The sequence below is a fragment of the Corylus avellana genome, chromosome 1 (genome assembly GCF_965113065.1).
Source record: "Corylus avellana chromosome 1, dhCorAvel1.hap1.2, whole genome shotgun sequence".
In the NCBI taxonomy this organism is placed as follows: Eukaryota; Viridiplantae; Streptophyta; class Magnoliopsida; order Fagales; family Betulaceae; genus Corylus; species Corylus avellana.
Genome location: NC_142490.1, coordinates 26,851,243 through 26,876,762, shown reverse-complemented (window position 1 = coordinate 26,876,762; position 25,520 = coordinate 26,851,243). Strand labels below are relative to the sequence as shown.

The window sequence follows — 25,520 nt, the reverse complement described above, 5'->3', positions numbered from 1 at the left end:
GCACCAACTTGCAGCGACTATTGGGCCCTCATTTTGCTTCTCTCATGTCCAAAGCCATGTGACTGCAAGTACCACATATGCTGCAACTGAGGCAGCCAACTCATGGCTTTGACAAACCACCCCTACCAAATGGATTTGACGTTCTTGTCGGAAGAGTGGCTTGGTAGATGCTCACTTGTTCTTCAAGCTGCCAGAGGGTCACATCTCTCTCTCACGAAATCCTTTCACTTTACTAGAAAGTAGACTCCCCAATTCTTCTTTTGGTGACTCTCATTGATGGGCCAAAATTCTTTCTACTTCTTATGGTGCAAGTCTTGGCTTATTCCAAGCAGGATCAACCATATCCCCATGATAAAGGCTTGAGGAGGCTTACGTGAAATGTGAGTTGCACCCTCAACCTTTCGGGTAGCTGAAGTCCTTAAAGTTATCTTTTGCCATGCATTTCACCATTTAGAAGGGTCTTTCATACTTTGTGATTAGTCCTTTATGGATTGTTCCCCTTTGAAATTCTCTCAGAATTTTGTGAGATAACAGGTGATTCCCGCTTGTTCATCTTGGGGGGGGGGGGGGGGGGGGGGTGGGGGGGGGGGGGAATTTCAATGTAACGCACTTTTTCAAGTGAGAGAATAGGCAATTCCCGCTTGTGCTCACCTATGTTAGAGATTTTTTATTTCATCTTGGAGTAAGGGCTCATGGATATTCTACTGGTGGGCGGCTCTTTTACATGGTCTAGTAACAGGCCCTCCTTCCAAGTCTAGGATTAATGGATTCCTAGTTTTCCTGCCTTGAGACTCCTACTTCCTTGATTTGCTCCAAAACAAGTTTCTTAGACTTTGTTCAGATTATTTTCCCATTCTTCTTGATTGTGGAGGCATTTTTGGTGCTAAAGATACTTCAAATTCGAGAGAACACGTGGCTAAAGCCCATAATAGGCCGTCCTCCGCGGTCACAGGCCAGTGTCTGCCACTATTTTTGGTGGCCCTTTCTCGTCCCCAGCCACCATCCGCCGGCGTCTCCGGCGGCCTTCCGTCTTGTCCAGCCGCCCATGGGGGATATGGCGAATATAAATGGTTATTTTTTGTGCCTAGAAAAAAAAAAAAAAAAGATTTTTTGGGATATTATTTTTTTGGGGTGTTTAAGAAAATTTTGTTCAAATCTGATTACATTCCAGTTAAGAAATTTGGTAATTCTTGTGTTGTCACCAAATGAATGAATATGAATGATCATTCAATTCCAAGTTCATGTATTCCTAGTAATACTCATTCCTGTACCTAGGTAATAATCATTCTAATGTACCAAACGAATGAATAGGAATTGTCGTTCCATTCCTACTTCTTGTATTCCTTGTAGTACTCATTTCTATTGCTAGGTAATCATCATTCCAGTCTACCAAATGTACCCTTAACTCTTGACTGTTTTTCTAATCCATGACGAGGCAATTGCAAGAGCCGAAAGAGAAAAAGATGAGGCAGTTTCTTTCATTGCATGGCGTTTGGATGCCTCTTGTTATGAATGACACTCTGGAAAAAGCTTTAAATTGAAGGTGTATGGCTTGTCCTCGTATGAGCATGAGCTCTCTATATGGCATTGCTCTTGGACAAACCACTTTACTAGAGACTAGCTTTCATTTATAAATGTGGGCATGTATATAGATAAGGTTCTACTACAAGGTTTCTTTTTGTGTCAATTTGGATAAACTTGTCATTATTAATTAAATTTTGGGTATTGAAGTGTTCCTTAAGCAACTTCAAAAAACATTAAATAGACACTATAAGTGTAATGAAAGCAAGACAGAGAACTAACAAAATAATTTAGTTTTAAGGAGGAGATCCATAATATGTACTGTTATTAATTAAGATAGGAAATAAAGGGAGAGGGTCAGAGGAGAAGAAAACCCTCTTAGGTTAAGGATGAAATGAAATAAAAGAGGATAGACTGGAGTGAGAAGGCTCTTTAAGAAAATTTTTATTTACCAAAACTTGTTGCCTCTGTCACTGCCCTATTTGATCTTTTATGTGGCTTTATTTCTAGCCATGAGCACCATTAAAGGACCCAAATCTATATGCCCATATTGGTAGGACATATTGTAGCTTCTAAAGACCTAATTTTTAATTTTTGAGAATTTGAATCTACCTGAATGGGAAACTTAATAATTGAAATTTCCACTAGAAATTTTTTCCATAAAATAAAAATTATTTAAGTTTTTTAAAGATCATTTGAATAAAATATCCTTCATATAATAAGATTAGCAAATCTTCCATATCTTCTTCCTTTCTATTCCTGAAAGTCTCAAAATCTCCTCTCTTGGCAAGAGTAGTGATTGGTGTAGCACCGGAGGTGGCATACATATTGACCAAAATTGAACTGCCCACAAAGTCATGATAGTGCTACTTCATGAGCTGCACAATTTACAGATGTGTATGAGCCTTCTACACAATTAATTAAGCTTTCATTTGATTGAAGAACCTTCTAAACTAAATCTGAACACTTGTGAGACATGATAAATTAAATTCCATTTTTTGCACCAATTAACTATGTTATAGTGCATTTGTTCATTTTTCAATTTAAAATATTTCTGGCTGTTGGCTTGGGCCTTTGAGGTAGAAATTTGTTGCTGTGGCAAAATGGATACCTCTAAACTAATTTTACCTGTTTGTAGGATTTGTGCTGGACAATGAAGATCGAAGCATAACGAGGTCTGATTTATACTACAAGGAGCTCTTCAGTCAATGTGGACTGCATATTTACAAAATAAAGGTAGTTGTCAATTGTTGCATAAGCAAGTCTAAATGGAACATCAAAACTTGTTTGAAGTAGAACTGCTCACTAATTTTCTATGTTGTAGAAAATAGTTTAGAAGCAAGAGACGAATATGATATATGCTGTGTTTGCCACAACTTCTCAAACAGCATCTCTCTCTCTCTCTCTCTCTCCGGGCTTCTCAAACGGCTTCTTCCTGTAATGAGTTAATGTCTTTATAATCATTGAATCATTTGTAGGAGTGTCTAATTTTATTTTAAATTATTTTTGCCTTGGTCATGTTTGAACTTAAACCTATTCTGACCTCATCCCACCCCTTTACCACTTGAGGCAAGCCCCAAAGGTAGACTGTCTAATATATGATAAACGAATAGTATAAAAAACGTTATGCAGCTAGTGCCATATTTAAGGGTTTTTCTTTGAAGCATGCCTTGCCCGTATTTTGAAAGAATGATTTATATAGGGTGTTCAACAATATTGTCAATTGGTACCATAAGCACTCAAGAAAAGCTGAATTGAAATTTAGTGATTGATAGAAGTTAGTTTAGTACCTCACAAGAAGAAAAGTGATAGAACGTCATGCCTAGGTGAGAAACACCCTCAACCAAATAGTAAATATACATGACTCAGTTTTCTCTTTATTAACAAGTCAATATCTTCTGTTTTATTAATACCTAGAAGTTTGAAGTTTTTTTGTGCAATGTTTTTGTTAGAAGAGTTATTAGGGTTAGTAAGTCATTAAGGTTTGGGGGTAGTTTGGTCATTGTGATATTTTCCTAATCCTATATATTAGGATATTTGTATTAGGTTAAGTATAAGCTGAATAATACAACCTCTTCTTCTCCCTCTAATCTTATCACTACAAACCTATTAACATGGTATTAGTGCCTTAGGGTTTAAATCCTTGTTCCTTTGTTTGTAGTCTTAATTTTCCACTGTTTTTTGTTTTGTTTTGGTGAGTGTTCTTCTGGTGGCAACATTGCTCATGTGGGCTTATCTGCAATGCCTTGAAAGATGTCCGTGGTTATCGAAAAAAAAAAGGTTTGTCGTTTGTTATCATGGTGGTTTTTGTGGTGTTTCCTACTAAGTTTTTGGTATTTTCTGTGATGTTTGGTGCTGTCTGTGGGTCTCGCCATGGTTTGTGGTGGTTGGTGATGTATAAGGTAGTCGGCGTGTTGCTGAGGTCATCAGAAAAAATTTTGATTCGTTGGTGAAAAGTTACTATGTGGTTGTCGATTGACTTTGTGGCTTCTGTTTTTGATATTTTTGGCGTGCTCTGCCTGTCTCCTACGAGTTTAGACTATCTCCATCGAAGCTTTGGCGAGACTCTAGCAGGCCTCCGGCGAAGGTTTCTGTTTGGTTTGGCTTCTGTTTTTGATATTGCCAGCATGGTCTGCTTGTCTCCAGCGAAGCTCCGACAAAGGTTCTTGTTTTTTTGTTTGTTTTTGTTTTGTTTTGTTTTTTTTTTTTTTCAGTAGTAGTAGTTCTGGCGAGACTCGTTGGTTGATCACGTGAAATGTGATCGTTGTTAGTTGTCGAGATCCGACCGGCCTTGGTGTTTTGCAGCGAGATGGCCTTGGTGTTGTGCAGTGAGATCCGATCTACCCTTGGTGTTTTTCAGCGAGATCCGACCAGCCTTTGTGTTTTGTGATGGGTTCCGACCGGTCCTTGTTGTTTTCCAGTGAGATCCAATAGGCCTTAGTGTTTTTCGGCGAGATCTGACCACCTGCTGTAGTTTACAACAAGGTTTCGACCGGCGTTGAACTTTTAGCGAATTTTTTTGTTATTTTTATGGGTCTTTGTATTGTGTGCTACAAGTTGTTTCATCTTGAGGGGGAGTGTTAGAGTATGTTTTTTTATGCGTTTTTCGTTTGCTTGTTTCTTCTAAGCTGGATTTATATGATTTATATGATCCAGCTTGTGGGGGAATGTTAGATGAGTTATTAGGGTTTGGGGGTAGTTTGGTCATTGTGATATTTTCCTAATCCTATATATTAGGATGTTTGTATTACGTTAAGAATAAGCTGAATAATACAGCTGCCTCCTCTTCTCCCTCTAATCTTTTTACTACAAACCTATTAACAGTTTTCAATATCAATAATACTACATAAATTGGCATATAAAAAGAAAAACAACATAATTTGAAAAGCTGAATTTGAGTTTGTTGGGTGGCTGGATAGTTCAGGGCTCCAAATTGCATACTTTATGAATCTCTCTCTCTCTCTCTCTCTCTCTCTATATATATATATATATATATATATATATATTGGCAGTACGTGAAGGAGTGTTACGATGCCCTTCCCTAGTTTGTTCTGGATTCCAGCTGTCATTTTCAGCTAGGTCGCATGGGGTTGTTAAGGTGGTGTTCCGTTGAATCCAAAGTATTTGAGTTGGCAATGCAGGGCATTTCTACTGGTTTGAGGATTTGAGAGAAATGTAGGGGTTTCATTCGGCCTATTTTCTTGGGAAGAAATGATTGTTGTTAGCTACAAGAAACTGTTGAGGAGTTGATGACATAAAGCATTCGGTTTTTTGGAAACACTCTCGAGATGGCTTCCTCAGTTTCTTTGCTCAATGGTGTTCCAACAAGCACAATTGCTTCTTGGTTGTGGAGGTAGGAGGGGTTCTATCATTGTACTGGAAGGGAGAAACGACAAAGGTTGGAGGTCTTTTGCTTCGAAGCTAAGAGTCGTCGTGAATTTATCTCAGTCGATTCACGGTGGTGGCAACAACAAATCAATGTTGGAGATTAATTCCATGCCGGAGATCGGAGGGGAGACAAGTTTTGCAAAGGTGTTGTTGTCTACAAATAAGGCTCCTCCAACGATGTCTCTGACTATGGATTTGAAGCCTCCAACGAAGGAGGTGGAATCTCTGCTAGCGTTGAAGGGCGGTTCTGTGTGCTTTAAAATCCTAGCACCAAAGGAGCAGCTAATGTTGACTGAAACAAGTGGCTCTGACGTTGCGTCCGAGATTGGAGAAGATGTTGGTGAAGAAAAATTGAGAAATGACAGCTCATTTTGGTGAAAGGCTCGAAGTGCATTCCTTTAGAAACTCGTTACTCCGTATTAAAAGGGATGTGGTGAGGTGTTTAAAATGGATGGACTTGGGCATGAGCCCTCATGCATGTGGTCTACTAGGTCTTGCACTGGAGACATGTCTAGCTAAAGGCTCAAGTGTCCCACGATCTAGTTCAGCTAAAGGTCTGATAGTTGGTGCAAGGCTTTAAGCCTTGTTACCCAAAGGGGAAGGTTCCTATTGGTAATAAAGGATCTCAGCCCAAATTTCTTTCAAACCCAAGCTACAGGTATTGGCTCATCCTGGGGGCTGTGTAAGGGGCAAGGCATGCACCTAAAGAAGGATTCAGGTTTGGGCCCGAAGAAGGTTATGAGAAAGGGACAGTGCTCGCACTTGAAGAAGGATACAATTTTGAGCCTGAAGAACACAGGGGTGGGTTAGCCCAGTGACCCGGCAACATTAGCTGGTGGCTCGTTCGTTGCCTCTCACAACCTCAGTTAGACATGCCGGTCTTTACCTCTGATTGCTTTGTCTCTTCCAACACTTTTGTTGGTCCGATTGTCGAGCTTTAACCTAGGCTAGAGGTGGAGGGAAGGACGAATGCTTGTGGTTCAGGTCTTGGGGCAGCAACGGTGATGACTCATGAACTTCAGCTTGTTTCAAAGCCTGCCAATACACTCTTTACACTGATCTCAGCAGTTGTTGGCGAGGAGTGTAATGGGTTGGCCTTTCAGTGGGGCCAACCCAGATCATCTAAGTAATCTACAAGGCTTATTCTTATGTTTTGAGATTGTGTTGGGTTTGAAGACGAACTTAGCCAAGTTGGAATTTGTTCTTGTGGGAAATGTTGATAATGTGGCAAGGTTGATTGGGATTCTGGGCTATTTCTACCCTTGAAGTATCTTGGTATTCCGTTGGGGGCCAAGCACATATGGGACGGTGTTATTGAGAAGATAGAATGTCATTTGACCAGTTGAAAAAGGTTGTATTTGTCTAAGGGTGGTATGGTTGCCCTTATCAAGAGCAACCTATCTAATTTACCTACTTGCTTCATGTCTCTTTTCCTCTCCCTACGGGTGTTGCAAACCGTATTGAGAAGCTTCAACGTAATTTCTTATGGGGTGAGCTAGGTAAAGAGTTCAAATATCATTTGGTGAGATGGTCCAAGGTTTGTTCATCGATCTTCAAGGGTGGGTTGGAGATTAGAAACTTGTTGAGGTTCAAATGCACTCTTAGGTAAATGGATTTGGGGTTATGGACTTGAGAGAGGTTCAGTGGAGGGTGGTGCCCTAGTAAGCCTATTGGGGTGGGGTTATGGAAGATATTAGGAGAGGGTGGATGAAGCTTTTAAATCATATCAGATTTGAGGTAGGAGATGGTTCAAAGGTTAGATTCTAACGTGATCTATAGTGTGGGGATATCGCCCTCAAGGAAGCCTTTCTAGGTTTATTTGGTATTGCTTACTCAAACGATGCTTCTGTTGCGGATCACATGGAACTTCCTTGAGGTTTCATTCAATGGAACATGAGCTTTGCTAGAGCAGCTCATGATTTGGAGGTGGATGTCTCTGCCTTGTTCTATAGGGTATTGTACTTGGTGAGAATGAGACCGGAAGGTGAGGACAAGTTGTGGTGGGTCCCATCCAAAAAAGGGTTGTTTTGTGTTAAATCCATTTAGAGTGTCATGAGCTGTAATGATGAATTCCGTTTCCCTTGGAAAAGTGTTCGGCGAACTAAGGTTCCCTTGACATAGGCCTTTTTCTCTTGGTTGGTTGTTCTAGGAAAGATTCTTATCATAGACAACATTCAAAAGCAGCACGTCATTGTGGTTGATAAGTGTTGCGTGTGTAAAAGGAATGAGGTGTCTGTGGACCATCTTCTTCTTCATTATCAGGTTGCGTGTGCCATTTGAACAATTTTCTTTAATTGGTTTGGGTTGTCATGGGCTATGCCTAGAAGAATAATCGACCTATATGCTTGTTGGTGGACTGCTGGTAGCACTCGGAGTGCTACTGTGGAAGATGGTGGCTTCATATCTTTTGTGGTGCCTATGGAGAAAAATGAATAATAGAAGTTTTGAGAACCATAAGAGGACTTTGAAGGACTTTGGAAGAGATTAAGTCTTTATTTTTCAACACCTTGTATATGATGTCCCACATTGCCTGGGTGGGAAAAAAATGATGTGTTTATATAGAATATGCTCTCTCTAAATGGTATAAGGCCTTTTGAAGTAAATCCAATAATAAAACTGTGCGGGCTTGACCCAAAGTGAACAATATTATATCACTTGGAGCAGTGTGTAACATATGGTATCAGAGCAATAGCATAGCCTGAGATGGGGGAGTGTGCACAAGCCAATGAGGGTCACCAGCGAGGATGCTGGCTCCCAAGAAGGGTGATTGTGACGTCCCACGTTGCCTGGATGTGGAAAAGATGATGTATTTATATGAAATATGCTCTCTCTAAATGGTTTGATGCCTTTCGGAGTAAACCCAATAATAAAACCGTGCAGGCTTGGCCCAAAGCGGACAATATCATACCACTTGGAGCGAGGTGTTATATTGTATCTTTGGACGACTGTTTTTGTTTCTCCTTTAGTGCTTAATTATCATGATTTTCTTATTCTTTTTGCTATTATAGAAATACAATAATAGGTGGAAAAAGGAAATATTATTTTATGGATGCAGGATCTGGAATTTCTTAGTTTACAAGGCCATGTTTTTAAGTTAAGGATGAGTCTTATAGCTCCCAATCTTAAGACAGTCCTCGATAGCTAGCCTGTCCAAGTAACTTACCAAAATTCAGAGACGTTTATACAAATTCTGAAGTCCTGGTCACAGTTTAGAGATATGCATAAATATTGGTTCATATTTTTGTAATCCCTTTCTATCTTCAATGGATTTATTCTTTTTCCTCCATGTTGACAGCAAGCTCAATCTTAGGGATATGTATTGTTGAGTAATAGAAGAAATATTAACTTCTAATGACAATTGAAAATGTAAATTTGTTTGTCTTAAAATAGATGGATAGCCTACGTAAGAGATGTTAATTAAGAGAGGAGTGGACGTTAATTTGGATTTTGGAGTATATGGTAGTAAGGAAGACCAAAATCTCATATTTATGAATTGTACTTTGGCTAATGTCAATGTTGTGAATTGATTCAGTCTTGTTAGGAAAGAACCTGAGAGCCAAGTATAAAAATCATTCTATTGGGAAAAGATGGTTGATATCTTACAGCATTTCTGGTCTAACAGATTTGATTGTTATTGTAATAAGGCTTTGTCTGACTCTTAATAGTATTATTGAAAATGCAGCTAAGGTAGTAGTTCAACATGTAACTCAATCAAAATAGAGTTGTCTTAAGAAAGAAAGTAGGTAAACTCATTAGATTTTAAAATTGTGAAAACTAGGTGGCTTAAAGAGTTAAAAAAGATTACATGTAAGTTTATCTTTTAGGGACTTTGGCTCTAAGAGAGTGCTTGAATTCAGCTGTTTGTAAGCAATTTTAAGTATTGCAGATAGAGTTATTTCTGTCCTGCTTATAGGTATGGAAAAAAAGGTTGTTGAGCATAAGCAGTTCTGTTTGATACCATTGTTCCTTGAAGTTTATTGCATATACCAACTAATACATTTTGACAACAACTGGGCTTCTCTCTCATGAGAATCGAAAGCTTGTTGTTTAAAAACAAAGCTTAAAATGATTTGCAGTGGAGTGCAACAAAGTCAATCTTGTTTTCTAACACTTGATTGGCTTTAATCAGGATCAAAGCGGATGGCTCGAGGAATTATTTGCTGTGAAGATGTATGCGTTGATGACCGATTCACCAAAGAGGGTTCTTAGGACCAGATCTAAAGTGCAAGCCAATAAACCTGGAATCATTAAGTGAGGAAATGTGTCTTGAATTTCTGAGATAGCTACAGAAGGAGCTGTGCTTTCCCATTGTTTGTTGCCCTTCCATTCATTCTTGTAAGATGCCATCTTTTCTACCTTGTTCATCTACTCCTTACTTTTGCACATTTGGCCAGCTTGTATTCACCTGCAAATTTTATACTTTGTTTTGAAACTGCATATTGATGTTTTGTTGTAAATCTTGATACCATACCCATTGCTTATAAAACATAGTTGTTTCCCACTGGAGATCTTCCCTATGATTAGTCTTCTTGGTTAAGTGGTAAAGTTTATGTAAATGTTAGTGATCTTCACATAATTTTACCTTTGTATTATAAATTTTATGAACCCATGAAAGTTGTTGCATGCATAAGTGTGTTACTTCAGTTATTTTTCTTGAATGCGCTACAATTTCAATGGAACCAATGACACCTTACTATAAATGTTTTGAGTATTACCAATAGGTTAAACAAGGAATGAGAGTATGATCCATAATGTGTGTCGATATCTTTGATTCTACTTGTTTGACTCATTTTCTACGCTTTATTTATATTTTTGCATTGTTTTTTTTTTTTTGTTTTGGGTCTGTTGTTGGAGAGTTCACCCATTTTCATTTTTAGGATTGTCCACTCCCTCTTCCTTTCGAATCAAGAGTGAGAATGATCCTTTTATGTAACATTTTTCCTTGTTCAATTAAAAAATGAATAAATAAAAAAAAAAATAAAGCTCTCTAAAAATGCCTATGAAAGTAAAAATCTCAAAATCTAGTCTTTGAAGTTTGCAGGCACAGCAGTTGCGTTCTGGCCATGGCTTCATGGGCATCATAAGCTCATCTTGGGGGACTCCTCATCAAGGAGACCTCGCCGTGGCTCTCCTCCATCCAGAGAATATATATATAATTGAATGGGTATATTTGTATCTTCACACATCTCATTGGGATATAGTGGACATTTCATGCTTTCACCGTCTAAGTTAATGAAAAATCCTAATGGCGAGAGGCCAAGTGAAATGACCTAATAGTTTTTTTTTAAGGGGGGTCAATTGTAACTTTCTTAAGATTGGGAGCAAATTGCAATTGAGGTGTAAGTTTAGGGAGGTAAGTATAGTTTTTCCAAAATCGAACTTTCTTTGTCAATTTTAAAAAATAAATAAATAAATAAAAATCAATTGGAGTTACAGTCATTCCATGATTTTCTCCGTTTTGGGTTTGTGAAGATTGCAGATATATGAGGCTCTATGCCTTTCCAATAGTGTTATTATGCATTAACAATTTTTTTTTTTTTTTTTTAATAAATAGGGGTATCCGAGGCTTCCCTTGATTAGATCATTGGAACATCATGCAAAACTCCCCCACCGCATAAGTCAGGGAAAACTAAAACTCGAGCTTCTGCTCATGGGTGTGACCGCAAAAAATTGTTTGTACTCAGGAGAATCAAAGAATATTAGAGGCACTTTTATTTATCTTATTTTGAGAGCTCAAGTAGGAGTTGAATGTTCAAGACCTACATTTGGGAAAGGCAATTGACTGCCTTGTCGAGCAATAGTGTGTATATATGGCGATGTTCAAGACCTACATTTGGGAAAGGCAATTGACTGCCTTGTCGAGCAATAGTGTGTATATATGGCGAAGGTATTGTAGGCAACTAGAGGATCCAAAGAAGGCCCTTAAGAGTATCTCCAGCAGAAGCAAGCAAAATGGCTACTGAAAAAGTACAATTTTTTACTTTAGCTACTCATTTTTTCATTCACACTTTAATAGATTCTCTATTTTATTATCTATTTTTATCTATTTTCTTTAAATATTATTTTGTGTGGGAAAGAGTGTGAAAGAAAGAGGAGGAGAGATAGAGTAAAAGGAAGAAAGAGAGAAAAATAATAATAAACGAAGTTTATAGTATGAATAATGAATAGGCTAATTAGCCTATTTACTATTCATATTAGAAGGAAAAACTGTAAAGTAGCTATTCTACTGTAGAGGAAAAAAAGCTAATAATAGTCAAATTTGACTATTATGAAGGATTTAAGCTGATCTTATTAGAAGAGACATAATTGAAAAAGTTCATTACATTAGGAATAACATTAGCAAAATCGTTTACTTTAGCTACTTATTTTTTCATACGCACTTCAATAGATTATCTATTTTACTATCTATTTTCTTTAAATATTATTTTGTGTGGGAAAGAGTGTGAAAGAAAGAGGAGGAGAGATAGAGTAAAAGGAAGAAAGAGAGAGAAAAATAATAATAAACAAAGTTTATAGTATGAATAATGAATAGACTAATTAGCCTATTTACTATTCATATTAAAAGGAAAAACTATAAAGTAGCTATTCTGCTGGAGAGGAAAAAAAGCTAATCGTTTTAGAACTAAAATAGATAATAAAATAGATATTCATTTTATTATCTATTTTTATCTAAACAAATTTGACTATTATGAAGGATTTAAGCTGATCTTATTAGAAGAGACAATTGAAAAAGTTCATTACATTAGGAATAACATTAGCAAAATCGTTTTAGTTCCTCACAACAATTTTGAACATATGTTATATCTATGTCCTTGTGGCCAATGAGTAACGCTAAATGCCATCCCTATGTCTAGGGGTGGGCAAATTAACTGCCTACCGATTAGCGACTGTCTATCAACTACGATTGAACCGAAATTAACCGTCAACTTATGCGAGTTGAAAATCGGTATGTATTTTTTATACCGACGTCGGTTCGGTTCGGTTAATTGGTATAAAATTTTTGTTGTCGATTAACTGAATCGAATCGAACCGAACCGCCAAATTTGACACAGATTAAGGTTTTGACATATGGACTTTGCGGAGTGATGTTTTGTTGAAAGTATTTGGTGAGTTTTTTGCATCTTATATTCTTATTATTTGCATCTTATATTCAATAAGTTATTTTAGCCCCCCACAAAACAAAGGGCCCCCAAAATAAATAATTTTTGGCCCATTTAAAAATAGCATTGGCACAATTAAAACAGCCCACGGTTAATCGATTAACCAACCGAAATTAACCTAAAATTTCGAAATAATTTGTTATCGAAATGAAATTGGTGAATTAACCAATTTAACTGACAGTTTTGTTAACTGACCGATAATAATAGCTTTACTTAACCAAACTGATACCCACCCTACCAATGTCCTCTTTGTGTTCTCTCAAAACTGATGTGGCTTTTAAAATTATGGAGAAATTATCATTTCCTCCCATAAACTACAACGCGATGACCATTTCCCCTCATCAATTACCAATTTTACATTACAACCCCATCAAACTATCATTTCGTTACCAAAACCCCCTAGGTACTGTTCACACATGTGATGGGTTGACCGTTTGACTTAACAACCTTAATTGACGGAATAAGGGTTTTGATAACAAAATGGTAATTTGATGGGGTTGTAATGTAAAGTTGGTAGTTGATAGGGGAATATAGTAATCGAGTGGTAGTTCATGGGTGGAAATGATAATTTTCCCAAAAATTATTATTCTCCACCTTCAATAGTAATCTATCACAAATTCAATGGTAATTTTAAGAGCCGCATCAATTTTGGGGAGCACAATGTAAACATAAAGGATTTGTACTTCTCCCCATTTTCAAGTTTTTATTTTTTTTATTTTATTTTTTATTTTTTATATTAAAAAAAAAAATGGAAACTCCACTTGTCTCGAAACATAGGCGGTTTTTCAATGATAATTTTGATTTTTAAAAATTTGCAATGTTGGTATCCCATATTTCAATTCCTTTTAATTTCATCACTATCATTAGGGTTTATGGTTAATTCAAATAGTAAACGGATGAAGTATCCCTATACCCTAGTAAAACTTATAACAATACAAATTCATTCTAATTAAATAATATATTAAAAAAATACAAAACAAAACCGGTGACCAAAGCCATGGGTCAGCCAGGCGACTTTTGTGTTTTGTGTTTTTTTTGAGAATTTAAGGATATTTTAAGACATTTTGACGTCTTGTTTTAAGATTTAACAGAAATGTGAAACAGTGTCATAACTAATCAAATCATGTTATTGTTTGAATTGCTGTCAGTTGCTTCTTAAATTCAGCATGATTATTAGGGTCTTATAATTAATAGTAAGTTTGAGATTCCACTTTGCCTCTTAAAGATTGCACAAGAACATTGCTTATTATATTTGCTTAGATTCACACGTTTCTCAGCAGATTTTACTTCAAATTAAACATTTTCACTTTGAGGCTACCTCAGTATGTACTCTAAAACATCATACGAGCACTAAACATCAGAATTTACAAACAAAACAAAAAAAAAGGGAACTTTTTGTAATGCTAGGATCTTCCACAATCCACATAGATAGATCTAAATCTACACACAAATTTGGTTTATGGAGAAGGTTCATCATGATTGTATGTCCTTGTGCCCCTTGCCTCTATCTCCATGAGATCTTTTATGAGTAGGAGACTCCAAAACATCCCAAGATTCATAGGCTCTAATTATCATATCACAAATCTGACCCAAGTGCAGCTGATGATTGCTTGACTGATCTGTGCACATTAAACCTATGCCTATTATCTGTCTAACTTGATCAATACTATTTTCTGTCACTTTCATTTTTTCATCAATCAGCTTCCTTATATTTCCAGGATAATGCACTCTGATATGATCAATAAACCCCTGCTCCCCACTCTCAAGCTCATCACTTGACATCCTGTTCACTATCAACTCCAGTAGAAATACTCCAAACTTGTAAATCTCTGAAGTCAAATTAGATATCTAGTTAACTAATGAAAGAAACAAACAATGAGAAAGACAGATAATGATAATTGGAAGTGCATTTTAAAAAATTGCCCTTAATCCTAGTTTTGTAGGAGTGTACTTACTCCTTGTACTGCTGCTTTGATCTGCAACCTTAAACCTTGAAATGAGTGGCTCTAAGTCATCAGACAACATAAGACTGGCTGTCCTGAGATCATACCCAACTTGAGGCCATTCCTCCTGCAGATAACACACACCTTCCACAACTCCCATCAATATTTTCAACCTGTGCTTCCATGGGGGAGAAGACCCCAACAGCCATATCTCAACATTCTTGGCCTCCACCCATTCCGTGACAATTGCCCTCAGTCTTCTTCCATTACACCACCCCAACACCCGGACTATGTTCTTGTGGCGTAATTGAGCAAGAACCTTGCATTCTTCAACAAATCTTTGCCGGCTTTCCCTTGAAATATCGTCATCCCAGTAGATCTCAATCCTTGCTTCACTCCCATCTCTCAGAACTCCTCTGTAAATATCAACTCCCTCGCTCTTTCCCACCAAATTCTTCCTCGAAAACCCGCCGGTCGCCGCCTTAAGCATCGGCGGTGTGAACTTATTCTGTCTACCAAACGCTCTCGGCAGAAGGTCAGGTCGCCTGAAGCAAAGCCACCCGAAACAACCCACCATCACAATCACAGAAATAGGGAAACAAACCAGTAAGAACACGGCCCTGATGGTAAACTTGTTCCGGTCCGGGAGGAGGCCGGAATGAAGGAAACTTGAAGCATCAAAGCGCTTGAAGAACTCTGTTTCAGAGATTTTGCTCTCAGAAAAGTGATTGTATGACAGATTAAGACGTGTGAGGTTGGTGAGGGGAGAGAAGCTGTGGATTGGGACATCCCCAGAAAGGCCATTGTGGCTCAAATCAAGAGCTTGGATTTGGGTGCAATGGAGAACATCAACTGGAAAGCTACCCTTTATAGAATTGTTGGACAAATCAATGGACAAGATGGTTAATGGGCAGAACTTCCAGAAGAAAGTGAATGACAAGTAGAGGGGGGTGATCTTCGGGCGGCTTCCGAGGTCGATTTTGGGGAATGATTCGACGCAGTTGGGGTTTTTCGACTCGTTGCAGAGATGGCTGGCGACAATGGTGGATTTGAAGATTTCGTTTAAGGCTGCAGGGGAGGAATTGCAGTATCTTAAGGAAGGGTTGCGGAGGCAATTGGTGGTGATTGTGGAGTTGAAATCTGGAGGTGGTTGTAAGTTGGCGAGGTCTTCCACCACTGATGCTGAGAAGGTTGATGTTATAATGGAGAAGAAGAAGATCATGCAAAGGATTGTTGCAGAAATGGAAGCCATGGCTGTTTGTTGTTGGTGTAATTAAAAGGCGTTTCAGATTGTTAAAATGTAGAAAACGGTTATATATTATTAAGAGAATGAAATTGTGGCGGTTGGCGCGGGGGAAATCCTTATGATTACGCGTGGCGCACTGCTTTGGCGGGGACGGTTAGTGAGTGAATGACTGAGAGTAGACTCAAATTTTAATGGCAAATTTCTTCTAGAGCCTCACTCATCAGAGTTTGTTTCGGTTTGTAATTTTTTTTTTTTTTTTTTTAATGAGATTTAAAAATGTAAATTTTTAATTAAGGTGTAGTAAGCGTTTAGAAAAATCTTAATTTGACATTTAAATTAAATAGCAATTGTCTTTAAAATTACGTTTTATTGTTTGCGATTTGAAAACGTAAATATTTTAAAAATGCACTCCAAAATGTTACATTTCAAAAATTTGGTATAAAAGCGTACTTTTTATCTATGAAATCCCAGTGTTCTTGCAAAAACGAGTAGCTAGAAAAGTCACGAATATTCTGTTATAGAAGTAAATGATCCTTGCGGTTCGTGCAGGTTGCACTAATGAATAAGAAAGGAATTGAGCTTTTGAAAGCCGCTCTGTGTTAGCAATGCGCATTCGTTTTCTTACTGGGCAAGATCAAGCTTGAAAAAGATGGATGGGCGTAGGTTTCATAGTGAACACAGACCCCCTTAGTGTAATGCTATAAGGAATACAGTGTGTCTCTTAAAATTACTATTAAATTTGAGATGATCATTATTGAATTTTGATTAATTAGTGATTTTAAAAGGTATATCACATTTGAGAGGACTCAAGGAGCACTATAGTCCTTCTAGCATTACTTCCCCTTGCTTAGAAATATGAGATTAATGACTTAAAAGAATAATGCCGAGATAAACGGCTAAATTTTTTTATTGCTTTGCAAAGAGAAATCCCAAACACGTCCTCAATCTCTTTTATTTTATTTTTATTTTTTTGACATGTCCGCACAAGAGGAGGGAGGGGGAGTAGTCCTAGCCGATTGAGCTACCTTTTGGGAACACGTCCTCAATCTTTATTGGTTTGAAATGTCAGTAATTGCAAAAAATATCTACCTAACAACCATTCTAATCAATCCTATCAGCCGTTTTTTAGACAATAAAGTGGGATTTTACAACTATGTATGAAAAATTGTAGGGACTGGTTGCCTTAACTTTAACTTTTTGGTTAATAAATTATTAGAGTAATCTCTAATTCCACAAATCTCACATTAATAATAACTCGACCTCGACCTTTAAGAAAAAGGACTGCTTTGTTTGGTTGCTACGTACATCTTTACAAGAAGAATTGGGGTTAAATGTTGAAAGTCCGCTTGGCATCTTGAAACAAATGAAAATTGGATCAGTAATCGAGATATGTTTACAAGAAATTAGTAATTACATTTGGCACCTACTAAAAGCGGTGCACCTAGAAACTAATAATTACATTTGCCTCTTGAAACATATGAAAATTACATTTGCACCTAGCTACTAATTAAAAAAAAACAAATGGTTAAAGCTAGGAAAAAGACAAATTAAGATAACATAAGCTATTGGTTGGCAGCAAGTGACCATCAATGTCAATGGGTTTCATTGGAATTCATGGTTATTGGGTAGGGTTCCAAGAAATTCCTTTGGTACCAAGCACTTCTCCTTTGAGTACAACTTCTCTTGAATAATTGGTGATGCAAGAAGATCTTGGAGTTCTTTTGTTTCCTGCATCTAATAAACCACTTTAATTAATATATATATGCTTTATATTATTTATTTTGGGCACAACTACATGTACAAGAATACAAATTTCACGAATTTAACGTATTTCAATAGTGTGACATGTCAGAGCAAATAAAATTATGACATGAAACCTATTTAAAAGATATGAATCATATACATTTCAAATGAAATGGAGATGAGTCGGTTAGTTATAGGATGAGTACCGGGTACGTAAACTTGCCCAATTGTTTTTTTCTAAAGTAAAATTACACATTTACCCCTCATCCTATAACTAACCGGCTTCCATTTCAGTTGAGTCAATGTCGTATTAAAAGAATTCATGAACTTAATAAATTGTAAATTAAGTAAATTCCGAGTACTAATTTGCATTTTATTTTTAAAAGAAAGATAAATTACCTGAATCGATCCCATGCTTTCAAGTATTGTAATTTGAGCCTGCAAGTACTTGACGTACTTGAAGGCAGCTTGAAACATCTCAGCAGTGTTCATCCTGTTCCCACCAGGAACCCGCTTCCCAAGCTCCTGCGTCTTCTCTGCTATCTTCCTTCTCCTCTCACGGGCAGCAATGCTCTGCGCAGACAAGCTCTCCTTATAATTATCGGGTTTCTTCACAATACTCTGAGGACGAGGAGGACTTCCACAGGGAAAAGCCATTTCCGGCAAAGGAGCCACAACTTCCGGCACCGGCTCCCGAACCAGACCAGGATTCGGAGCATACGACCCATCAAATAAGCCAGGTGTAAAATTAGAGAAATATTGATTTCCAAAGCTCATCTGGGCTTCCGAGTACAGAGGAAAGATTTCTTGTGAGAGGGAGAGCAAGTAATCTGATGGGGTTGGCAAATATGGCAGCTGATTGGTGTAGTTGTCAGCATGGAAGAACTCTTGGGGCTGGAGGATTGGATGATCAACACAAGTGTCATCAGCAAAAGAGAGAAGCTCTGGTTGGAAGCTGCCCATGTCTTGGTTGAAATGGTGCTCGAGGGAATCCCAGCTGGAGCAAAAGCTTAAAGCCATGGAAATATAATCTAACAGAGAAAAAATCACATTAGAAAATGAAGCAAATTAAAGAAACCAATCTGAAAAACCCCAGAGAGAGAGAAAGAGAGAGAGAGAGAGAGAGAGAGTGCAATAATAGAGACAAACTTTCAAACGTACGATATCTAAAACAGAAGAAAATGAAACATAAGACATTAGAGAGAGAGAGAGAGAGAGAGAGCTTAGAAGATACCTGTCTGTGTTTGTTTGTGCTGTTGTTTGTTGAATTGCTGTAGACCTGAAGTCGCCAACAAACCTTATCAAACTAGAATTAACACACTGCTGGCTGGCTGGCTGGCTTGGCTGGCTGGCTGGCTGCTGTGCAATATATGATGAGAGAGAGAGACGTGGGGGAAGTGGAGGGAGAGTGTTAGAGGGTTTTTGCGGCGATAAAAGAGGTGGTGATTGCGTTGATGAGATAAATCGTAACGACCTCCGAATAATAAGGTTTTAGGTACACGTGGAGAGCTGTCGTCTTCTTTTGTGTCTAGGGTTTCCATTATTTTCTTAAACCGTTACAGGCCTCCTCGCATGCCGATTGGCGGCTGCTTTGCCTTTCTCTTAATTACTTTCTCATCACTGCTCTAATATTATTGTTTAACCTGCCGTTACTACGTACGTTTTTCTTTTTGGGAATATTTACACCAGTTTTAAGAGTGTTTTCTTTTTTCTTCCTTAATGGAAAAAACAAAAAACAAAAAACAAAAGCAAAAAAAAAAAAGGAATATTGTTTCCTCTGTCATTTACTTGTCTTTTTTTTTTTTTTTCCTCATATATATATGGAAAGATAATTTTGTTTGCTACGTGGATTTTCCTTTTTAATCCTTGTTAACAACATGTTTCTGCAGTTTTCTGTGTGCATGACGCCTATTAACCAGGTTTCCTTTTCTTACTTTCATAAGATTCTTAGAACTATATATGTAAATAAGTATATTAAAAAGCAGAGTAATGTTATTTTTTCATCTCCATCTATATATATATATATTTAAATTCACCATTGAATTTGTATACTTACATGTGAGTTGTTCAAATTCAGTAGTGAATTTGGAAAAGAGATTGATAGAAAATAGACGAATAGAAGTTCTCATGCATATTAAAAAGCACCTAATATGCCGGACAAAATAATTTACTCCCTAAAATCACAAATCAGGTCCATATATCAAGGTTGATGGACAGTAATCGACGGTCGAAAATGGACGTGGTGCCCCACAAGTGTGCACCTCAGCCGTACCGTAACAGACTACAAAGGATGTCCAAATAACTAAGTCGCTGATAAACCCATGCCTTTGTCAATATTGGACAGTCATTTCCAGAGAGAAATGATAAGCTTCATTCGCCTAACAATTTTCTAATTAACCATCTGTTTTTCAAATGAATTCAAAGCTACCATTGAATTTGTAGGTGTACATGTAGGTCATATATATTCATTGGTAGATTAAAAATATATATATATATATATATATATATATATATATATATATATGAAGATGGTTGAGAGATGGTTAGGAGAATAAGGCCTCGTCATTTCCAATATGGAGTTAATCAAAAAACAAATAGGCAATATTTAATGTTCCTTCCTCTACACGATTAATTAGAGGGATCATGATTCCCTACAATTTCTTTAAAATTGTAAATTCTTAAATTAGGTAATTTAGATAGTTTTAAGGCATCGCAACACTTGAAAAATGCTACGGATTGAAAATGTGGCATGTTCTGGATGTAATCAAAAAGTTTTTTCTTCCCAAAAGGCTTCATCTTCACTTTTGTAGAAACACTTTTTCATAAAATAAACAGACAATTTTTTTGCTCAAAGCTTTTTTACCGCATAGAGAGCAAGGACGTGAAAAAAATATACCCAATTTTCAACCAGAGCATACCACAATTTTAATAGGTATTATTTTTCAAGCATTTCAATGCCTAAAAAAAGACTAAAATAGCGTAATTTGAGAATTTACTATTTCTTTAAAATTGTTGGGATCCTAATCCCGCATTTGATTAAAAAAACCAAAACAAAACAAAAACAAAAAAATGTTTTTTTATTATTTTTTAACTTTTAATTTTTGTATTCGCTTGTTTTTAGCTGATATGTACGTGTTTGGATCTTATTTTTCCATGGACTCCATTGAGTTTAGATCCGATCCAAACAAATACAAATCAGCAAAAAAACAAATGATTCTCATCATGGGTTTTGTTTGGACTATATATATATATATATATAACCTTTTGAAGTGCATGCGTTAATTTGATAATGATGATAGCTATGTTTGTTTTGTTTGTGTCAGAGAGGTGCGTAGAGATTTACTAGTTTGTTTGTTTGATTAAAATGCTTTGAAGAGGTTTTGTAAAGATGTCGGCTCTATTGCGGAGGAATTGTTGTTATTACCTAACAGTACTACAAAAAAAGTTTAAAGTTAGGGACGTTTGTATATGGGGTCGTTTTAATAGTAAAACGACCCCTCTCAGAAGGAGGGGTCATTTACTGTTTAAATGACCCCTCCTTCTGAGAGGGGTTATTTGAACAGTGAACGACTCCACTCAGAGGCGACTATGGTGGCATCGGGTTGTGTTTTTTTTTTTTTTTTTTTCTTTTCTTTTTCTTTTTCTTTTCATTGAGATTTATCAAGTATTCATAAATTCCCAATCACTTGATCGATAGAAGGGTTACGTGCCTCTAGTTTCAATGATTTTTAAAGTGCCTGATTTATTTGAACATTGTTATGAATGATATCTGCAATTAATCCATCATATGAAAACTGATCATTCCTGTTGGATCATGGATCAGCTATGTTGGGCCCAATAAACGATCTACTGGCCCATCACTAAAGCTCGGTCATTTTTACTGTTCACCAAACTTATGCATGGTAAGTTTGTACTTACCTGAGTTCTGTATACACAACACTCGGTTCAAAGACTCAATTAGCCGAGTCTTAAGTGGACCACCGAGGATTACTCTCAGAATATTAGATATACCTACATGATATTCCATTTACCATTCTTCAATATATTGTTGACACGTGGATCCTCAGTAAGTCCACAGTGTCAGATAAACAGGTACAACCCGATACCTATAAAAGGGGGGTCCCCTCTCAGATTTTGGTAACTTCTTTTTCTCTCCTTAACTGAATATCCTTTATTCTCCTTATCTTATCTTCTATCTTCAAAGTTATATTTCTCTTAAACACAGTGACTAATTTAGGCATCGAAGCTATTCCCCGTCGGACAACGCCGGCAGCTTTGATCCTTTTCCTTTGTTATTTCATAGCCTAGTGATTCCTCAGGTACCAGGCTATTCACAAGGCCCACTCCACGTCATCATTCGGAAAACTGGTCAAATAGTTTGGCGCCGTCTGTGGGAACTCGATTTTTATCGGTTCTTACTAATCTTAAAATTCCGATATGGTGAACACACCCACACACCCTGATACACCTCCACACCTCGTCCCAAATGTTCAATATGATATTCTTGGAACATCACACGAGCCAAATCCTCAAACAGCTTTATTGGAAGGTTTTATGAAGCGAATAGCCGAATCTATTGAAGCCATGAAGAAGCAAAATGAAGAAATCGTCTCTAGGTTACCTCCTAGAGAAGATCTAGTATGAGAAGAAAGGCAAGAAGAAGCGCTCAGGGAGCCACCACCGTTAACCCGACAGCAGTCAACTCAACAAGATGCCAAGAGTTCGATACAAGGAAGCCATCATACTGTTCGAACCAAAGAAGGCTCTCATCGAGGGAGATCCGGTAATGATGTACATCAAAGTAACAAATCTCACCATGGTGAATCTAGCTATGTCAAATCTCATCATAGCCAATCTCGGTGGAGCCATTCTCATCATGGTCGGTCACACCATGTAAACCTTGCGGAGGTTGTTGTAAATAAAGATGTCCAAGATCTTAAAGAAAAGTATGAAAAGATGGCTCTATTAATCGAAAATGGCGAAAATCAATCTGCAACCGAGGATCTTATGCAGCATACCAATCTACCGTTTACTGATTGGGTAAAGAATTTTCCTCTTCCTGACAAATTCAAGATGCCTCGGGTCGATAAATATGATGGAAGCGGAGATCCTTCTGATCATATGGAAAGTTTCCGAGCTCATATCATTCTTCACGATACTCCAGACGAAATAGCTTGCCGAGCTTTTCCTTTAACTCTGAAAGGCATTGCTAATGAATGGTTTGGAGGTCTGAGTCCTAAATCTGTTGATAGTTTTGATTCTCTCGGACAACAATTCCTAGGTCAATTCCTTGCAGTTCAGAAAAGGAAGAAAAATCCAGCTTATTTATTATCTCTCATACAAGGAAAAACCGAGTCTTTAAAAGATTTTATGTTGCGGTTTAATCAGGAGAAATTGACAGTGGAAAGTCCGAATGAGCAAACTGTTCTTTCAGCTTTGATGCACGGCATAAAGGCTGATGGGCCATTGATGGCTGAATTAGCTCGGAAACTGACTTTGGGAACTCTTCGACATTTCACCAACAAAGCTGAAGAGTTCATTAATCAAGAAGAAACTATTTCAGCTCTGATGAAATCCAAAGCTGAAGGGAGTAAGCCTGTTTCTGATTCGATTAAAGCAACACCGAGGACTTTTATCGAAAAGAAAAAAAAAGATCATCAGAATTTAGGAACTCCAGAAAAGAAGATTGAGTTGCCACGCAGGCAGAATCAGAATCAACAGTATGCAGGATGGACGCCTCTAAATACAACTGTTTATAAGGTGTTCTTGGAGGTCAAGAAGGATCCAACCTTCAGATGGCCAGGAAGGATGAAAGCTCTTCCCCAAAACCGCAGTACTCAGAAGTTTTGCGAATATCATAATGATCATGGGCATTATACCGAGAATTGCATCAGCCTTCGGTTCGAAATTGAAAAATTGCTAAGAAATGGAAAGCTATTAAATTTCTTAGCTGAGGAGAAGGGCAAAGAAAAAGATCCTTAGGACAGTCAGGATCAACGGTCATGGCAAAACTCAGGGCCGAATAATGACAGCTTGCGTAACCAAAGCCAAAGACGTGATGAGCCGAGGATATCTCGGAGCAATCAACAAAATCCCCAAAACCAAACCATTGTTGGTGAAATTCGAACAATCTCAGGAGGGCTGGCCGGCGGAGGAGAATCTAGTTCAGCAAGAAAAGCCTACGTTAAGCAAGCAAGGATGGAAGAAATCTTTTTACTTGAGAAGCCCTCCAAAGTGCAGAAACAAGAGCCTAGTGTTCTAACATTTTCGGAGGAGAATGCAAAAGAAATATTAATGCCACATGATGACGCGTTGGTGATAACTTTAACAGTGGCTAACCATGCTGTTCACCGAGTTTTGGTGGACAATGGAAGTTCGGCTGATATTCTGTATTGGACAGTTGTTCAACAGCTGGGCATTGGCCAAGAGAAGTTGAAGCCTTTTCTATCACCATTGATAGGGTTTGCAGGGCAGCGTGTTCAACCCATCAGAATGATTTCCCTTTCGGTAACAGTAGGAACTGCTCCTAAACAATCCACTATTATGGTAGATTTTTTGGTAATTGACCAATTGTCAGCTTACAATGTAATCGTCGGTCATCCAGCTTTGAATCAACTGAAGGCTGCGACTTCTACCTATCATTTGAAGATGAAATTCCCGACAGTCGAGGGGGTTTGCGAGGTTAAAGGTAATCAGGTTGTCGCCAGAAGGTGTTATAATACATCTTTGAAAAAATGCCCAAAATCAGCACTATTGACGGTCGGAAATGTGGGTGATGAGAGAAAGATTCAATTGAAAAGGGAACCAGCCGAGCCATTGGTTGATATACCGATAGCTGAAGGAAAGGTTGTAAAGATCGGGTCTCAATTAACTTCAGAAGTTAGAGAAGTTCTTATTCGGTTTCTTCAGGAAAACCTAGAAGTCTTTGCATGGTCTCCTGAGGACATGCCGAGGATTGATGCTAAGGACATTGTTCATCATTTGAATATCAATCCGGAGGTAAAACCGGCGAAACAAAAACGAAGGAAGTTTGCTCCTGAGAGAAACATGGCAATTGCCGAGGAGGTAGACAAATTAATCAAAGCTCGGTTTATCGAAGAAGTGCATTATCCCGATTGGTTAGCCAATGTAGTAACGGTCAAGAAGTCTAATGGGAAATGGAGGATGTGTGTGGACTTCACCGATCTCAACAAGGCTTGCCTGAAGGATAGTTTTCCACTGCCACATATTAGTTCATTGGTTGATTCAACAGCCGGTTATGAGTTGCTAAGTTTCATGGATGCATTTTCTGGCTACAATCAAATCTTCATGTACCCATCTGATTAGGATAAAACAGCATTTATCACTGACCGAGGCCTATATTGCTACAAAGTCATGCCTTTTGGTTTGAAAAACGCCGGTGCTACCTACCAAAGGTCAGTAAATAAGATGTTTCAAGAACCAATCGGGAAGAATATGGAGGTTTATGTTGATGATATGCTGGTCAAGAGCAAGCTACAGGTGAATCATGTGATAGATTTGCAAGAAGCATTCATGACGTTGAAATGGTTCAAAATGAGGTTGAATCCTACGAAGTATGCATTCGGAGTTTCATTTGGAAAGTTCCTCGATTATATGGTATCAAGCCGAGGGATCGAAGCCAATCCAGAGAAGATTCATGCAGTATTAGATATGCAATCTCCAAAGAACACAAAGCAGGTTCAACAATTAACTGGTAAAATCGAGCCATTAAACAGGTTCATTTCTTGGTCCACAGATAAATGTCTTCCCTTCTTCAAAATTTTACGGAAAGCTTTTGAATGGTCCGAAGAGTGTGAACAAGCATTTGAACAACTCAAGAAATATCTGGTCAGTCCACCTCTGCTTAGCCGAACTGTTCCTGGAGAAATATTATATTTGTATTTAGCTGTATCTCTAACTGTGGTCAGTGCAGCTTTGGTTCGAGAAGAAGAAGGAGTTCAAAAACCAGTATATTTTATCAGCCGAGCATTACATGGTGCCGAGGAGAGGTATGTGCAA

At 37.8% G+C, this 25,520-nt stretch overlaps 5 protein-coding genes across 9 annotated transcripts in view; 3 read left to right on the top strand and 2 right to left on the bottom strand.

Annotated features, from left to right (window-relative positions):
- Window positions 1–11,381, top strand: part of LOC132172735 (alpha amino-terminal protein methyltransferase) — a 38,232-nt gene extending 26,851 nt beyond the window's left edge. The window contains exons 7-9 of one of the 4 annotated variants that reach the window (XR_015909761.1): window positions 2,660–2,757; window positions 9,539–9,744; window positions 10,964–11,381. Coding sequence is in view for 1 of the 4 variants with exons in the window: in XM_088512129.1 (XP_088368255.1) it covers window positions 2,660–2,757; window positions 9,539–9,664 (224 nt within the window). In the remaining 3 variants the exon portion in view is untranslated. Of the gene's footprint in view, window positions 1–2,659; window positions 2,758–9,538; window positions 9,911–10,443; window positions 10,740–10,963 lie in introns of those variants that run through there. The other 3 variants (XR_015909762.1, XR_015909763.1, XM_088512129.1) reach the window with 3 other exon arrangements.
- Window positions 11,382–14,042: 2,661 nt separating this feature from the next.
- Window positions 14,043–15,764, bottom strand: LOC132169610 (Leucine-rich repeat protein kinase family protein). Its single transcript, XM_059580621.2, has 2 exons — window positions 14,525–15,764; window positions 14,043–14,398 (listed from the first exon to the last, which is right to left on the bottom strand). The coding sequence occupies exons 1-2, from the start codon at window positions 15,762–15,764 to the stop codon at window positions 14,043–14,045; spliced, it is 1,596 nt and encodes a 531-aa protein (XP_059436604.2).
- A 1,467-nt stretch (window positions 15,765–17,231) lies between these two features.
- Window positions 17,232–18,774, bottom strand: LOC132173008 (uncharacterized). 2 transcript variants are annotated; one of them, XM_059584572.2, is made up of 3 exons: window positions 18,736–18,774; window positions 17,901–18,532; window positions 17,232–17,492 (listed from the first exon to the last, which is right to left on the bottom strand). In XM_059584572.2, the coding sequence occupies exons 2-3, from the start codon at window positions 18,519–18,521 to the stop codon at window positions 17,361–17,363; spliced, it is 753 nt and encodes a 250-aa protein (XP_059440555.2). In that variant the 5' UTR covers window positions 18,522–18,532; window positions 18,736–18,774; the 3' UTR covers window positions 17,232–17,360. The 2 variants fall into 2 exon arrangements, with proteins under 2 accessions (XP_059440555.2, XP_059440556.2); XM_059584573.2 differs by lacking the exon at window positions 18,736–18,774 and adding an exon at window positions 18,663–18,679.
- A 3,683-nt stretch (window positions 18,775–22,457) lies between these two features.
- Window positions 22,458–23,483, top strand: LOC148588201 (uncharacterized). Its single transcript, XM_088514733.1, has one exon. It carries the CDS (start codon window positions 22,458–22,460, stop codon window positions 23,481–23,483), a length of 1,026 nt encoding a protein of 341 aa, XP_088370859.1.
- A 216-nt stretch (window positions 23,484–23,699) lies between these two features.
- LOC148588200 (uncharacterized) lies at window positions 23,700–24,827 on the top strand. Its single transcript, XM_088514730.1, has one exon. It carries the CDS (start codon window positions 23,700–23,702, stop codon window positions 24,825–24,827), a length of 1,128 nt encoding a protein of 375 aa, XP_088370856.1.
- The last annotated feature ends 693 nt before the right edge of the window (window positions 24,828–25,520 follow it).

Excerpts from the sequence above, each read along its gene's own strand:
- LOC132169610 (XM_059580621.2), bottom strand. The coding sequence starts at position 15,764 with ATGGCTTCCATTTCTGCAACAATCCTTTGCATGATCTTCTTCTTCTCC. Across the intron at positions 14,399-14,524 it reads TCAAAGCAGCAGTACAAGGA|AGATTTACAAGTTTGGAGTA; the intron begins GTAAGTACACTC and ends ATTTGACTTCAG.
- LOC132173008 (XM_059584572.2), bottom strand. The coding sequence starts at position 18,521 with ATGGCTTTAAGCTTTTGCTCCAGCTGGGATTCCCTCGAGCACCATTTC. Across the intron at positions 17,493-17,900 it reads AAAGCATGGGATCGATTCAG|ATGCAGGAAACAAAAGAACT; the intron begins GTAATTTATCTT and ends GTGGTTTATTAG.
- LOC148588201 (XM_088514733.1), top strand. The coding sequence starts at position 22,458 with ATGGCTCTATTAATCGAAAATGGCGAAAATCAATCTGCAACCGAGGAT.
- LOC148588200 (XM_088514730.1), top strand. The coding sequence starts at position 23,700 with ATGGAAGAAATCTTTTTACTTGAGAAGCCCTCCAAAGTGCAGAAACAA.